General features: G+C 31.0%; 2 protein-coding genes across 2 annotated transcripts; one reads left to right on the top strand and one right to left on the bottom strand.

Annotated features, from left to right (window-relative positions):
- The first annotated feature begins 7,794 nt into the window (after nucleotides 1-7,794).
- cry (circadian regulator cryptochrome) lies at nucleotides 7,795-11,401 on the top strand. Its single transcript, XM_088273585.1, is given in 7 exon segments — nucleotides 7,795-7,970; nucleotides 8,049-8,122; nucleotides 8,874-9,000; nucleotides 9,619-9,801; nucleotides 10,104-10,271; nucleotides 10,354-10,477; nucleotides 11,210-11,401. Coding segments are annotated over 7 exon segments (780 nt in total). The 5' UTR covers nucleotides 7,795-7,923; the 3' UTR covers nucleotides 11,267-11,401.
- A 1,217-nt stretch (nucleotides 11,402-12,618) lies between these two features.
- Nubp2 (NUBP iron-sulfur cluster assembly factor 2) lies at nucleotides 12,619-15,807 on the bottom strand. The gene is made up of 4 exons (XM_088273584.1): nucleotides 15,586-15,807; nucleotides 15,241-15,511; nucleotides 13,609-13,780; nucleotides 12,619-12,989 (listed from the first exon to the last, which is right to left on the bottom strand). Exons 1-4 carry the CDS (start codon nucleotides 15,694-15,696, stop codon nucleotides 12,755-12,757), a joined length of 789 nt encoding a protein of 262 aa, XP_088129710.1. The 5' UTR covers nucleotides 15,697-15,807; the 3' UTR covers nucleotides 12,619-12,754.
- Nucleotides 15,808-15,841: the final 34 nt, after the last annotated feature.

Below are 15,841 nucleotides of genomic sequence, written 5' to 3'. Positions count from 1 at the left end.
ACTTACGTTACATGCATGTGAAATTGAAAAACATCTTTTGGGTTAAATTGGCTGCCAGTTCCTTTACATTTTCTCACATTAGGCACACATTTCCCAGTTCAGACAAAAATTGCTGATAAATTGTCAGCAGTGGACATCCTGAGACTAGGAACCTGGTCCTTTGTAAACAAACTCCATGGACCTGCCCTTTTACTCCAGCCACATTCACATCCAAATCAGTTTTACCAGTAATTCATTATTCATTTGAATCTTCAAAGTCATCTTAACCATAAATAAGTAATCAATTACTTACAGCTCAAATACCAGCCCAGAGTAAGAACACATGGAAGTTACCGATATAACTGCAGTGTATTAAAAAAAATTAACATCACTTATGCCTTTTATTTCAAATGTCTATGGGATTTTGAAACCGCTCATGGATCCATATTGTCAGGAAATTAATATTACTGGAAAATAATGTAAAATTGTTTTTTTTTTTTTTTACCAAACAGGAGTAAATTTAACTACACTTAGAGTAATATATCAAAATTATTACATTCAAAAAAATACTCAAAGTTGACTTTGACCTTACTGGAATTGATCCCGGGACCTGATGTTAAAAGTCAAATTTGCTAATCACTATGTTGTGAAGGCAGACAGCCGAATCTTTATAACAAAGTATTCATAGGCTGAATCCTTAAAATAAAATTAAAAGGAGCATCGTCATTATTTATCCAGTCCATATTTTGAATTGTTTGGCAGGACTGAAATTTAGATACGTTTAGCTAATTTAATACATTACAAGATAAAATTTTACATCAATACCTGCTCTCGGTGAAATAACTATATATTTACATCAATGTACTGCTTGTATATTTACTCTGTTATATAATCACAGCATATACTTATACATTTTATCTCCAGCTTGATGTAATCAATAAACTGCAGATTCTGTTATTACATAATATGAGAAGTATAGTAAGCACAAGTTATTATTTCAGCAATTTCTTGGGTAGATAGTCTTAACTTCTATGTAAGTAGCCTTTGTCTCGTTATCAATATGGATTTTATTCCACATGGGTAAAAAAAGATTTTCCCTAGTTTCTAACTAACTAATTAACCATTACGCCGCTTCTAACCTGGGTCCGTTATTGTTTTCTATTTTCATTAATAATATCAAGAATGTAATTTTAAACTCACGGTTTTTGTTATTTGCGGATGACCTAAAGCTTTTCTTAAAGGTGACAACTTTTGACGATTTTCATCTTCTCCAAGCAGATATATCAAATATATGTGAATGGGGAAGACGAAACAAATTAATTTTTTTTTTTTTTTTATTTTTTTATTTATTTACGGTTCACAAACAATGAAAAACATATTACAATAAACGAAATACAGTGCAATACAGATAGTTTTGATGTTTTTCATCAATTACATGGGAACACAACAAGCTTACAGAAACAATAAAGGTGCAGGTTAAACACATATATAAACAATAGTAATTTGGTGGTAAAAAAAAAGGGTAGTAACAATTAAAAGTAATGAAGTAAGAAAAATAAAAATAAAAATTAGAAGTAAAAATAAAAAGTGAAATTAAACTACGCTACATAAGGTATAAAATTCAAGACTCCACCAAATTGGTGAAATCAATTTGAAATTGATTTCACCAATCCGGTAATAGTCCTCTTGTATTTCTCCGTGCCATCATTAAATATGTCGATGGTCACATTATCAGTATTTTCTAAATTATTATACAATCTTAGCATCCTAGAAATGGAGTTAAAGTGTGCCATATTATTGTTATATACTGGGAGAGAAAATGTGTTGTGCCTCCTTAATCGCCGAGAGGGAACATTCATTGCTATCTTCTCGACACAAAATGCTGAATCAATGTTACCATGGATTATATTATAAAGATACATTAAGTCTGCAATTTGTCTCCTGATTTCCAATTTGTCAATATTGAAATATTCTAGGCGCTCCTCATAACATAACAGAGTTCGGCCTAGGTGACATTTAAATGTGAGCATACGAAGAAATTTTTGCTGCACAGACTCAATCATATTTACATAAGTCAAATAATGAGGTGACCAGACAACACATCCAAATTCTAAGTTACTACGAACCAATGAATAATATAAAGAGATTAGTGATGCTGGATTTTTAAAAGGTTTAGCAATTCTAAATATGAAGCCCAGCATTTTTAATGATTTTTCTTTGACTTTATTGAAATGCGTGGAGAATGTGAAGCGCGAGTCTAGAGTAATTCCAAGATCTAGAATTGTGTTAACAGAGTTAAGGTCGACATTATTAATGGAATATATAAAGTTTTTTTGAACTCTATTTCTTGTAAACGTAATTTTGAAACATTTTTGAACATTTAACTTCATATCATTCAACATACACCAGTTGTTCAATATATTTAGATCATTTTGGAGGAGTTGAATGTCCGTTGTAGTTTTTATTTTTTGAAATATTTTCAAATCATCGGCATACAAGAGAAAATTACATTTTAACTGAGATCCAAGATCATTGATAAAAATTAAAAACAATAGTGGACCAAGGTTAGATCCCTGCGGCACACCTGATGTGACGAGTATTGGAGATGATTCATATCCATTCAGACAAACCACCTGAGTTCTATTTTTTAAATAGGATGTTATCCAGCGCAGGAGGTTGCCATGAATGCCAATTGCTTCTAGCTTTTTTAATAATATGTAATGATTAACTTTATCAAATGCTTTTTGAAAGTCAGTGTACACTGCGTCCACCTGATACCCTTCATTCAATGCAGAACAAATATAATCACAAAATTCAAGTAGGTTGGATGCTATTGAACGCTTTGGAATAAATCCATGTTGTTTAGAGCTTATTAGTGGCCTACAGTATGACATAATTACAGCGTAAATTAGTTGTTCAAATACTTTTGCAAAACACGATAATATGCTGATAGGTCGGTAATTTCTCATGCAAGATTTGTCTCCTGATTTATGGATGGGAATTATATTAGCCATCTTCCACAAATCGGGGAAGATACATTCATTTAGAGATTTGGTGAAGATAATATGTAATGGCACACACAATTCGTCACTGCAATTTTTTATAAAAACACTTGGGAGCTGATCAGGTCCTGGACCTTTGTTATTATCTAGTTTTTTAAGACACAACCTTATAGTCTCTACACTTATATTTATGTTAGAAAGATTGAACTGGCTCAATGTATTGAGGTGATCAACAAATGTATTAGATAACTGACTAGGATTTGATTGATTAAAAACAGATGCAAAATATTTTGAGAATACTTCTACTATGTCTCCTCCATTATTTGCATGTATATCATCAAAGTTCATAAGTTTGGGAACGCAATTTGTGGCACGAAGAGATTTAGAATATGACCAAAAAACTTTAACATTTCCCACCAATCCTTCTTCAATGGAATTTATATAATTTTTAAAGCATTCCTTTTGTAATGCTTTAGATCTTTTCCTTAATGTTGAAAATATTTCATAATCTAGGGGGTTACTATTATTTTTTGCTCTCATTCTGTATTTATTCTTTTCTTTCAAAATTCTATTAATGTTTAATGTTTTCAAGTGTTCGATCACGTCTTTCACTAGGGCCCAAAAAACATTATTTTATCGCTACAAAATGAACGACCAAAATCTGATGCGAGCATCGAATGTTAGGGATCTGGGCGTTAGATTTGTGAGCACCCTGACATTTCACGATCATATAGAGGCAGTCAGTAGTAATGCATTGAAAATGCTAGGATTTGTTCTGCGTACTGCCAGGGTTTTCGAAAATACCCGCGTGCTGAGAACTCTTTATAACTCCTTGGTGCGAAGTAGACTCGAGAGTGGCTCGATGATCTGGGGGCCACACGAGCTTAAGTACTCTCTTATGGTAGAGAAAGTCCAAAAGAAGTTTTTGAGGTATCTCTACATGAGAGAGTACGGCTATTATCCTTGGCTCTACCCGACCCAGTTTCTCCAGGGTATGCTTGGCTACAATAGTTTAGAGACTAGAAGGAATGCGTATTTGATTACGCATTTTTATCGATTGTTGCGCGGTATGATCGATAATCCTGAAATTATCCAGAGCATTGGTCTGTATGTTCCCGATAGTTACCTAAGACAGCGTCGGCATAGATTGTTTCAGATTCCTATACACAGGACCAACCTGCCGATGGTTATGCCTGTAGGAAGAGCTACCGCTATGTTGAACAATATCACATTGGATATTGATCTGTTCCATGTGTCCGAAGGAGTTTTCCGAAGCGAGATTCTTCTACACATTTAACAAGAGTCTTCTTGTGTAATTTTAATTTGTTTTTTTAATGTATACGCCTTAAATGTTTGTTTGTAATGTATATATTAATTTTTGAATAAATTGAATTGAAATTGAATTGAATTGAATTCTCCGCAGGGGTAGGCAGAGAGAATAGAACGCCACACCACTCTGTCTTTGCAAACACTCTTCGCCTCTTCCACGTTCATGCATCTCCTCATACATACCCGCCGATTGTTTCGACTCCTAACCTGACCGCTTTTAAGTATTTGGCATACCTGATCGTGACAAGTTTTTCTCGGTCTTTCTTTGCTCGTTTTTCCAATTACATTCGCCTCACAAATTTGTTTTACTGTTTTTTCCTCATCCATTCGTTCTACATGTCCAAACCATCTCAACACACCTTTCTTAATTTTATCAATAATGCTGATCTCAGCTTTGCATTCCTTCCTTATTTCACTATTTGAAATCTATCATACATCGTTTTGTCTCACATTCTTCTGAGAGATCACATTTCGCCTGCATTCAGTCTACTTTCATCCTTCTTTTGCCAACTCCATGTTTCACTTCCATACATTTCCCTAGTTTCACTTTTAATTTTTTTTGTATTTCATGTAGTTTTTTGTTATTGTTTTTTTTTTAATGTAAGCTGTGAATGCAAAAAATATTATTTTTAATTAAAAACACCTTTGATACAACAAAATTTATATAAAATATATTTAGTACCTATTGCATTTTTGAGAAATCAGCAGTGTTAAATTTAAAAATTGGCATGCATTTAATATTTTTACAAAATACATTCTCGCTTTTTTTCCAACCCTTTTCCGCACCCAGTGATGCTATGTTTTATGTAAGCAGTGTTATCTTGATAATAAAATACATGAAGGAAAGTTGATCAGCCCTGCACTTCCGGTGCCAGTTCAGGATAATATGAAATAAATAACTGAAACTGTTATTTATTTAACATTATCCTGTTTAAATTAAAAATCAATAATACTTATTTTAACCCCCCTTGGAATGAACTCGGGACCTTCGGTATTGTAACCAAATGCATTTATCAATATACTACAGAGGAGGACTAACAAAATGCATAGTTCATACATATTCATTTGATTCTTGTTATGATAACAGCCTTCAAAAACTCATTTTATTAAATTTGAACGGTAATTTTTCACTTCGCAAAATGTATTTTTATATTATTTCATAAAACAGTGTTGGCACCACAATAAACATTGGTAACTGTACTTGCAGTATGATGAATTTGTTTATATGTATGTATTTCATTTACTGTGACTGAAGTTCTGTGGGTTGTGAAATAATAGGGAAATCTGGGGCTACTTTTAATATGTATTGTGTATTGACATTTTTATAAAGCTATAAAAATCTTTGTCTATTTCACATTCAAGTGGCAGAAGATTGGATAAAAATGAAATTTTGAAAATGCAAAACTAATAATTTATTTATTTTAATCTAACTAGTAGGCTGATTAAGACTGAGTGCTATCCAGATTCTTTAAAAAATATATTGATATCTTAAATTTTTATGTTCACTTATATGATTTTTTTAAAAGAAAAATAGAAATATTTGTGTTTTTATTATTTACACAAATATTTCTATTTCATACTTTTTCTGTGAGCCTAAGCGGCTCATTATTAGAAATAGGTATATAATTGTGGTAGAGTGAGTTCGAACCAAGATTCTCTGACTTAAGAGTCCGCGACACTAACCACGGGACCACAACACGGCACGGTGATGATCACGGATATTCATGGATATAACTTGTAGTTTTTAATTTGTATAAAATAAAATATCAAAGTCATCAGTGTTAATAGTAATTATATTCAAGCATGCTCAAATTTATAATACTCTTTATTAGAAAACATTAGGAAAATTTTATATTAATGTAGTATTTTTATTTGGTAACAACTATCCCCATATGCTTCATTTACTTATATGTAGTTGTGAATATACATATCTTATATTGGGTTACATCAGAAGAATGGGTTTGTTTTAGGTACTCTCTGAGATCTTATGGATCTTATATTCACTTTGATTGGAAACACTGACGTGAGCAGGTGTGTCTTTAAAAACGAGTGAGTTTAGAATTATATTTTTTTCTTCCAAAGCCAGCAATTTACATGGTTAAAATATCACTTTACCATAGCAATACTTCTCATTCCAAGAACATTTTTTTTATTATTAAATAGTCTACTAAATTAACTTTGGTTAAATAAAATTAGTTGAAATTAAAAAATTTGATTATCAAGTTGCGTATAATAAATAATATATTTTCTTTACACTATTACAATTGACATCTCAACAAAGATGAAGACGAATATGGAAGTCTGGGTATTTACATGGTTTACACCTATCAAGGCTGGTTTAAGTAATCACTTTATACACAAGTAACATTCACCATTTAACCCATAATTGACAACCACACTACTCGAATTTCAGTACATACTTGTATATACCTTTAAATTGATACCAAGTGACTAATCGGGCTAACCCAGATTGGTTAGTAAAGATTTGGACACACTAAAAATATTGTGAATACTTTTTACAAAGTGCGATTTTCATAATATCTCGTACCTACAAAAATGTTCCAGATCGGAGATCATAAGATTACATTTACTAATTATTCCTTTATAATGTATTTGTAGAAAGAATTAACTATATATGTATAAATTCCCTGTGTTGATAAAAGTTAAATTGTAGATATTGTGATAAGTTAATATTTTCAGTACTAATATTTGGAAATCTGTGAACCAAGCACGGAGATTGGCCATTTTAGGATTAGTTCATGAGCAACATTGTCTTGGGAACAATATGTAATCAATTAAGATTTTATTAAAATGCATGTAATTATTATGTATTTGCTATGTTATTAATTCAGTTTCCACTTCTAAATCATGTAATCTATTTCATTTATCTTACTCCAGAATAACTTTAGATGCACATTTAATAATATAATTTATTTTAATTTGTGTCCCGTAATGGTGAATCAAATATTATCTCTCTCCGTGTAAATATTTATTTGTTAACACAACTGTTTACTGCATCCATAATGTAATAATAAAGATTTCTGAATTCATAAAAGGTTAATAAGCTTCATAGCACTCCACATATTTTAGCATAACTTCTAAATATATCTTTTAAATTAATATGAAACAATGTTATTTTGTTAAAAATGACATTCTTTCTTCAGTTAAGTCATTATAATGAAGGTTTTGTAATAATTTTGCTAGTACCAAGCGTGATAAGTTTGGGGTGATTATGAAACCTGACAAGTGATTTGTTTTACACTATCCAAATACTTGTTGGCATATATTTGTTTTCACTATTATCACTTCAAATCTGAAAAGACCGTGTCACTGTTTTCCTATTAAATCAGTTTTCATTACAAAATTTTTATATTAAACTTTCTTGGGATCATATTAGCAGTGTTGTGGATGGTAATACTTTTTATCATATTTTTTCTATAATTCCAATTAATATTTTTCTTATGCAGAGAAAATTTTTATTACATTCTTCATAATATTATTCATTTGGTAATATGTATTGCAATATATTTTTTTAATGAAATAAAGAAAAGAAAAAATATTGTGAATGGCCATGGTTATCTAAGAAACCTTAAAAAAATCATAGATATCATCAATGAGTTTGAGTCCGGCACTTCGTTTTGGCTGTCTTTCTGTCCGACGGTAATCAATACTTTTGTACATTAAAAAAATAAAACAGTAGTATTTAATTCATTCCATGCAAATATTATTCTTTTACAGATTTTATTGGTGCATTCATGACTTATTCACCCAAGTATGTGGCGATTTTTTGACATCAACACCTTACATAACTGGTAAGTATATTAATACATCTTTGGACATAAAATATAAATAAGATTTCTGACTTTTTATATCTACCGTTTCAATATGCACTCCTGTCTTATCACCAGGACAACCACTTTGCCACCATTCAAATAACATATGTAGCTTAGCACAACTCACGCATCTTCATTTACACAAAATATTAGATTGCACACATTATTTTACTGCCTATTACCAAAAGCATTAAGAATATTTGGTAAAAATGTCAAAGATCTGCAGAGTGGAGAAAGAGGAGAGGAAGTAATGAGGGTAGTAACATATCTCGAGATTTATCATTTTTATTTATTTACATAAATTTATTTAAAATTACAATTATAAAATATTTTTAAAATATTTTTTTGCAGTGACCCACCAAGCCACCTTGTGTGTCTTGTTGGTGGAGTTATTTTTACATGCGTTTTTTATTGTTTTATCTGTTTTAACCTAATATACACACAAAAAAAAGAGGAAAAAAATGAAATGAAAAGATATAAACTATTTTACAATTTTCATAGAATTAACTCTTGATCATTTAAGCATTCCTTCATTTTGCCTTTGTTCCATATTTTATTTTGACCTCTAACCTCCATCGGCAACAAATTAAAAATGTTCGGAACAATATATTGAAGCGTTCAAACTTTGTAGTGTCTAATAATCAAATAAGGTACTGTAAGGGAAGTTTATTTTATTGTTAATTAAAAGGATGTTATTTAGCAGACTAAAAGTGTTTTTATAAATTTACAGGACAGCTAATTTGGCGCGAGTATTTCTACACTATGAGTATCAACTACGCCAACTATGGACAGATGTGGAACAATCCAATTTGTCTTAACATCCCTTGGTCTGAACCAGAGCTTACAGTTTTAGAAAAGTAAATACATATCATTGTTGTACCTTTAAACCCGGCTATGTGTTTCAAATGTTTGGAAAAATACTTTTTTCTTAATAATTTTTGAACTGTCATAATGTAAATATAATACATATTTTTTTTATTTAAATTTTTGGTGTAAAGTAAATATTTCAATGTTTTTTTTTAATTATTAATAAATGCACAAAGCTTGCTTCGAAGATGCAATGACTGTACACCTATAGTATGTCTGATGTTTTATTATTACATATTCATATTTGTAGATGAAACTTTATTATTAAAGACAGATAATAAATCAATATTCACAAAAAAAAATTCAAATAATTTTGTTAAATTATTGAAAACTTTTAATTACTTTTATTTAAAGTAGATATATTGCAGATTCTTATATATCCTCCAGACATATGGATAGTGTATTTAAAATATATTTCTATTTTTATTCATTCAAATTATTTGACCATCAAGTCTACGCAGAATGCTAGTACATACATGGTAAAAATCTTCTCCTTTTTGTTATTTACCTATTTATTTCCAAGTTTATAATTCACAATTTGTGTTTAACAGTATTGTATTGCATTTAACATTATTATGGACCGTTTCAATCATTTACTGTTTATCCAGGTGGACCTCAGGTAAGACTGGCTTCCCATTTATTGTTGCTGCTATGAGGCAGTTGCATCGAGAAGGATGGTTGCATCATGCTGCACGGAATGCTGTGGCGGCCTTCCTGACAAGAGGCTGCTTGTGGCTGTCTTGGGAACATGGACTGCAGCACTTTCTTAAATACTTGTTGGATGCTGATTGGTACAAATTCGATCCCAATAAGATGTTTATCATTTTGGAAATACAATATTTCAGTGTCAGTAATGTCTTTTGAGGAGAGAGAAATGTCTCTTTTCGAATAAAAAATTTTTTTTGATCGTATTTGAGAAATGTATCAAAAAACTAATTTTATATCTTAATCACTCCAAATTTTTATTTCATTAAAACTTCGATATATTCTTTGACTCTTTGGCCACAACTTTCACCTTCTCTTTTTAAAATTTGTCTGTATACTTGTTTTAGACATAATACACAGAATGATCACTAAATTTGTTACTATGTAGGTCAGTATGAGCAGGTAACTGGATGTGGGTTTCCAGTTCTGTGTTTGAGAAGTTATTAGACACCTCGGCTTGTGTTTGTCCTGTTCAACTTGGCCGTAGACTCGACCCAAGCGGAGGATATGTCTGCCGTTACGTTCCCGAACTGAGAAACATGCCATTCAAGTTCATGTAAGAAATATTGGTATTAATAATTACACACATAAAAGATATTCAATTACTGTGTTTTTATTTCAAATTTATTTGTTTATAGCTATGAACCGTGGAAGGCTCCCATCAATATTCAAGAAAAAGCTGGATGTATCATTGGAAAAGATTATCCTAGCCGATTAGTGGATCATGAAATTGCTATGCGTAAAAATCAGGTAGTAATGGAGGTAATTATGTTAATTTACTGTTGCATTAACAGAAGGGTAAAAATGACACTTCATACCCTGAAATGCCAAGATGTCAACTAATAAAACTGAGGGAATTGACTTATTGGCGTGAAACTATTTCGTTTTCCATTTTTGTCGGTGACGTTAGTCGAGTATTTAAAAAAATACGAGTGTACTATAATAACATCTGAAATTTTGGGTGCATTATGACAAACGAAATAAAAGCTATTAAAAAGCACATTACAAATTATATTTTATGAAACACTAATCACAATTATAAGTTTCATAAAAAAAAGTACATTGTCAATACCATCCTATCCAAGGCAGTAGAAATCAAACTTTAATATAAATTTTGATCAATTTAAATGCAATTATCTCAGAATAATGGTAAAAAAAGCTGAAACCTTGCCATGGTAAAGGTACAAACTTACTACGTACAACGTACAACATAAATTACTGTGCTCTATGCACCAACATTAATGCAATTCGTTCTAGGATATTAAAAATGATACGATGAATTTAAAACACACCTTGGCTATCATGACATTTTCCTCCTTAATTGAGTATCATTAACTTCCAATCACCGCAAGTTCATCAATGGCATGATCTCCGGCAAAATTAACAAAGTAAAAAAATATTTACTCTGTTGTTCAGTCTGATAAATTCATTAATAATTGACTACATACCTGTAATAAGAGTTTGGTTTCAAAAACAATTATTTTTCCATTTCAGAATTTATGTACTTGCCTTCAAAACAGTCCACCTCACTGCTGCCCTTCCAACGAATGAGAGATTCGTCAGTTCATGTGGCTTCCTGATGAAGTTATTAACACCCAAAACTGAACCCTCATTTATCTACATTTATGTTAAGGAAGATATAAAGCATACAAATATAAGGTGCATGTTTGGAGTTATCTGTTTTAGTTTGATTGATGCCCATTAGGCAACTCATATTTGTTTCACTCAAGTTTGTTTGAAAACAAACAACTCAAGTTTGTTTTTAAAAATAATTTGTTAAATCTTATGAGAAAAATTAAATAATATGTACTGTATTAAATAGTCTTTGATTAGCAAAATTTTGGCTGACACTGATTTACAGACAGATGTTTAAATAGAATATATAAGATATTAAAGACTAAAAGTAAAATAAAAATTATAAATGGACCTTCAAGAAAGTTCTGTTTCTGTCTGTTTGTAGTCCGATGGTAAGTGTTGTGGACCAGAGTTTCTAGGTTTGTGCTCACTCTGCAACAACTTGATTCCCATTTTCAAACAGGAATCATCAAGGAGTCAATGTTTTGTTAAACCTATTTATTTATTTTAATGTTTTAACTTACAATGACCATTTATTTTACAATGATTAAAGAAAACACTTGTTTTTTACCACTTGAGTTTTATTATAGACTACATGTTTCAGAAGTTAAACTTCCATCATTCAGGTCTGTATAACAACAGTTTAGTTGTTATACAGACCTGAATGATGGAAGTTTAACTTCTGAAACATGTAGTCTATAATAAAACTCAAGTGGTAATAAACAAGTGTTTTCTTTAATCATTGTAACATGTCTTACCACAAAGTTAATGCCGAAACAATAAATAAAATACCATTTATTTTGTGTTAAATAAATTGTCCGAATAACTAATTATTATTGCTGTATTTATTTTGAAAACATTTTACTGTATAGTGTATTACTTATTATTTTCTCAAAATATTTTTTAATGGGAAACAATTATCAAGCATAGATATAAAATATAAACGAAAATATTAAATGACTTATGGTATACTGAGCCTTTAACCAGGAATTTCAAACTCACTGCCCGCGGGCCGCATGTGGCCCATGAGTATTTTTTTTGCGGCCCGCAGATACACGCGGTTATATTTTTCATTTAATTTAATTCTTCATTAAAATAAAATAAAAAATGTACGGGAATATATGATATTCTTTTACGAAATTATGTTGGATCTACTGTACCTCATGTGACTGTCTTTGATAATAAATTATTCACTTAAAGTTACATAAAAATGAAAATGAGATTTTTGAGTTTTTCGATGTGGCCTGCCGGTGTACACAAAATACGTTATACGGCCCTTGGTGCCATTTGAGTTTGACACCTCTGCCTCTAACTATTTAAACAAAATATTGAGCACGGATTTAAAAAATATATTTTTTATTTATTTCAAACTTTTAGTATATACAATACAAACCTAACAAGAATATGGAATAGATTTTATCATTACAAAAGTATAAACATTGAACATATTTTAAACTTATAGGACTAATTATCAGCACTATTTGATTTGGTCAATTTGTTTACAATTTCAACAAATACTTTGGCCGTTGTGGAGTCAGGTAACTCTGAGAGGGCACTTTTTCCAGTTCCTGCCAGTTTACCAACTTTTGGGTCAATTGGTAGTGTTCCCAGGAAAGGAATTTTCGATATCTCAGCAAGTGACTCTCCACCGCCGCTTGAAAATATGTTGGTACATTCCCGACAATTCGGACATACAAACCTGTTGAAGAATTATTATTTTATTATAATGCATTTAAATTTTATACAAAACTATTAATCAATATGTGATATTGCCATAATTTTAAAAGAATGGGTGTACCCCATTGAGCTCTGGCATCTACCAGGAGGGCTATGGAGGGAACAACAGTGCAAATTTTATTTGAGATTGGTGCTGAGTGTTGCCTTAAAAAAAATGGTGGGTATTTTAAATGAACTTAAAAGAAGCCCAAAGTGATAAAAAGAGAGAAAAAATACCTGCATTCTCTCCTTAGCTGTAATTTTTGCAAATTTGCTATATTCTCAATTTAGTTTACATTTTGGTAAATTGGTTTGCTCCATTTGACTTTGGAACTTATTGGTGTACTCCACTGAATTTAAAGATATGCAAAATGTAAACACCTGTCACCTAATTCATATTGGTTAAAACTTTCAAATGAGTTGTTTAGAAAAAATAACATATTATTAAATATTCCAGGCAAAAATACATAATGTTGTCAATGACTATTGGGATTTGAATCTGGGGTCTCGCGCACTGTAACCAAATGCAATAACCACTATGCCACGGAGGTGGAAGCATAATATTTTAATTAAGTTTAATATTCAAAGGAACAACAACTCACCCGCTCATATTTTCAATAATCCCCAGTAGGTTGATTCCAGTTTTTCTACAAAACGTGAGCTCTTTCCGGACATCTTCAATGGCAACTTGTTGAGGCGTAGTAACCAGAATAGCCCCGTCACACTTTACAGTTTTTAAGTTTTCCATTACAGTTATGTGCTCATCGGATGTGCCTACATAAACAATAAACAAACTTACACCCTGACATAAAAAAAGGAAAATTCAGAATTTGTTCAGATGCTTATTGACATTTAATGGTGGCATTACATTTATAAATTAAAAACACTGACTACATTTTTACGGTTGTTGGTCATTTATACTGTAAATGTTTTTCAAAAATAGGTTATTAAGCTATTGTGTTTGGATACATTTAGTAGCCGATGATTAAGCTGCCATCACAAATATCATTAGCACAATGCAATGGTTGAAACATATTATATAGTATTGACACATACAACAACATAATGACCCAGATTTTTTTTTTTTTTACATCTTCCATTTATTTACTTTGCTAGTAACCAGGTTCAGTTATGTTTATTGGTTTTAAAGATCATAGTAGCTGGTAAAATAAATAAGTGAAAGGTGTAAATACTTTGTGTTTGCTAGAAAGCTAGATACCTTTCTGACAGAGAAATAAAAGTTTATTTATTTATTTATTTTATTTATTTATTTGAACTTTTTGTACAATATATGTGTACATTGGCGGGCAAAAAGTTCATCCTAGAGAAATAAAAGTTCATCTGCCGTTTGATGGGAAATGGAGTTCTGTCAATCTACCATTCAAAAATAGTTTTTCATATCGTAGCCATACAGAAGAAAGTGACCAAGTGCATTTTTTTACAAAACCGTGATCATTAACTATTTGATATTTTACTTGCTTAATATTGCCCTGAAAAATTCCCAAAGGATTTTAAAGTTGGAAGCATAATATATTGAATTGTTAAAAATAACTAACTGCATTGATGTTTATTTTCTTGCGAAGCAAAAGTGACTTAAATGGGGCCTCCTGAACATTTTACGTTTTGGTAGTTGGTCACTTTCTCCTGTACGACTACGATATCTGTGTAGTAGCCAAGAAAAAAACCGGGATGTTATTAATAATATATTCAGATACACTGTATCAAATAAAAGTATTTGATAATATACTTTCACAACACAGACAACCGATCGCTTTTCCCCAAGAAGTCATCTTCGGAATGGTAACTGGTACACACAAATTTTTGTTTAAATACTAATGCTAATAATGACACGGTTTTAGTAAAACATAATAAAAATTAAAAAGAATAAAGAGACACAAAAAGTTTTACAAATTATTGGTAATTTGAAACACACATTTATGTATGGTTTCTTGGTATCAGTACTTTGATGATAAAATTATTGGTAATTTGATATCCACATTTATGTATGGCTTTTTGGTATCAGTACTTTGATGATAAAATGATTTTATTTTTTATGTAGAGTGTCAACAATTAGGGTGAAGATCAATGTTTTCAATAAGTGAAGTAAGTAAATAATCCGTAGGAGCGAATTTGTGGCCACACACATTCCCGTTTTTAATTATCATATTTGTCCCATCTAATGGCGGTAGAACTCGAATAAATAATCTTTAAAAGAGAAGGGTTTCTGCACTGACCTGGAGGAGTGTCAATAATTAAATAATCTAGATCTTGCCAGTAGACATCTTCGAGGAATTGCTTAACCATGGCAGTTTTTTTGGGTCCCCTCCAAACTACAGCGTCGTTCCGATCTTGCAATAAGAACCCAATCGACATTATGGCAAGTTTCTGATCCTTGTCGGTATAAACAGGCACCCAACCTTCGGGACATTGATGCACATCACTACCTTCCAAATTAAAAATATAAGGAATGCTTGGACCACATAAATCGATGTCCAATAAACCAACCTGAAATATTGTATTTTAATTAATTGCTCAGGACATATTATTTATCAAAGTATAGAAAATGAATATAGACTAACCTTAAAACCCATTTCTTTTAGGGTTAGAGCTAACTGAGAACTAACAGTTGATTTGCCAACCCCACCTTTCCCAGATAAAATAAGAATTACATGCTTCACATTATCCAGCATTTTTATAATGAAATATATAAATTACTTTGAAGTTTTTGACAGGAAGAAGCTGATATTTGACAATTTTAAACTGTCAAAAAATATTGTTGCCAGTTACCTGTCTTCAATAATAGCAAAAATATATTTATACATATTGTAAGGTACC

Source organism: Brachycentrus maculatus, unplaced genomic scaffold (genome assembly GCF_059751285.1).
Source record: "Brachycentrus maculatus isolate JH-2025_06_01 unplaced genomic scaffold, ASM5975128v1 h1tg000589l, whole genome shotgun sequence".
NCBI classification, from domain to species: Eukaryota; Metazoa; Arthropoda; class Insecta; order Trichoptera; family Brachycentridae; genus Brachycentrus; species Brachycentrus maculatus.
Note: the sequence above shows the minus strand (reverse complement) of the source record. Positions and strands in the feature narration are given on the sequence as shown.

Excerpts from the sequence above, each read along its gene's own strand:
- Nubp2 (XM_088273584.1), bottom strand. The coding sequence starts at position 15,696 with ATGCTGGATAATGTGAAGCATGTAATTCTTATTTTATCTGGGAAAGGT. Across the intron at positions 13,781-15,240 it reads AATTATTGACACTCCTCCAG|GCACATCCGATGAGCACATA; the intron begins GTCAGTGCAGAA and ends TTGTTTATGTAG. Across the intron at positions 12,990-13,608 it reads ATTATTGAAAATATGAGCGG|GTTTGTATGTCCGAATTGTC; the intron begins GTGAGTTGTTGT and ends ATTCTTCAACAG.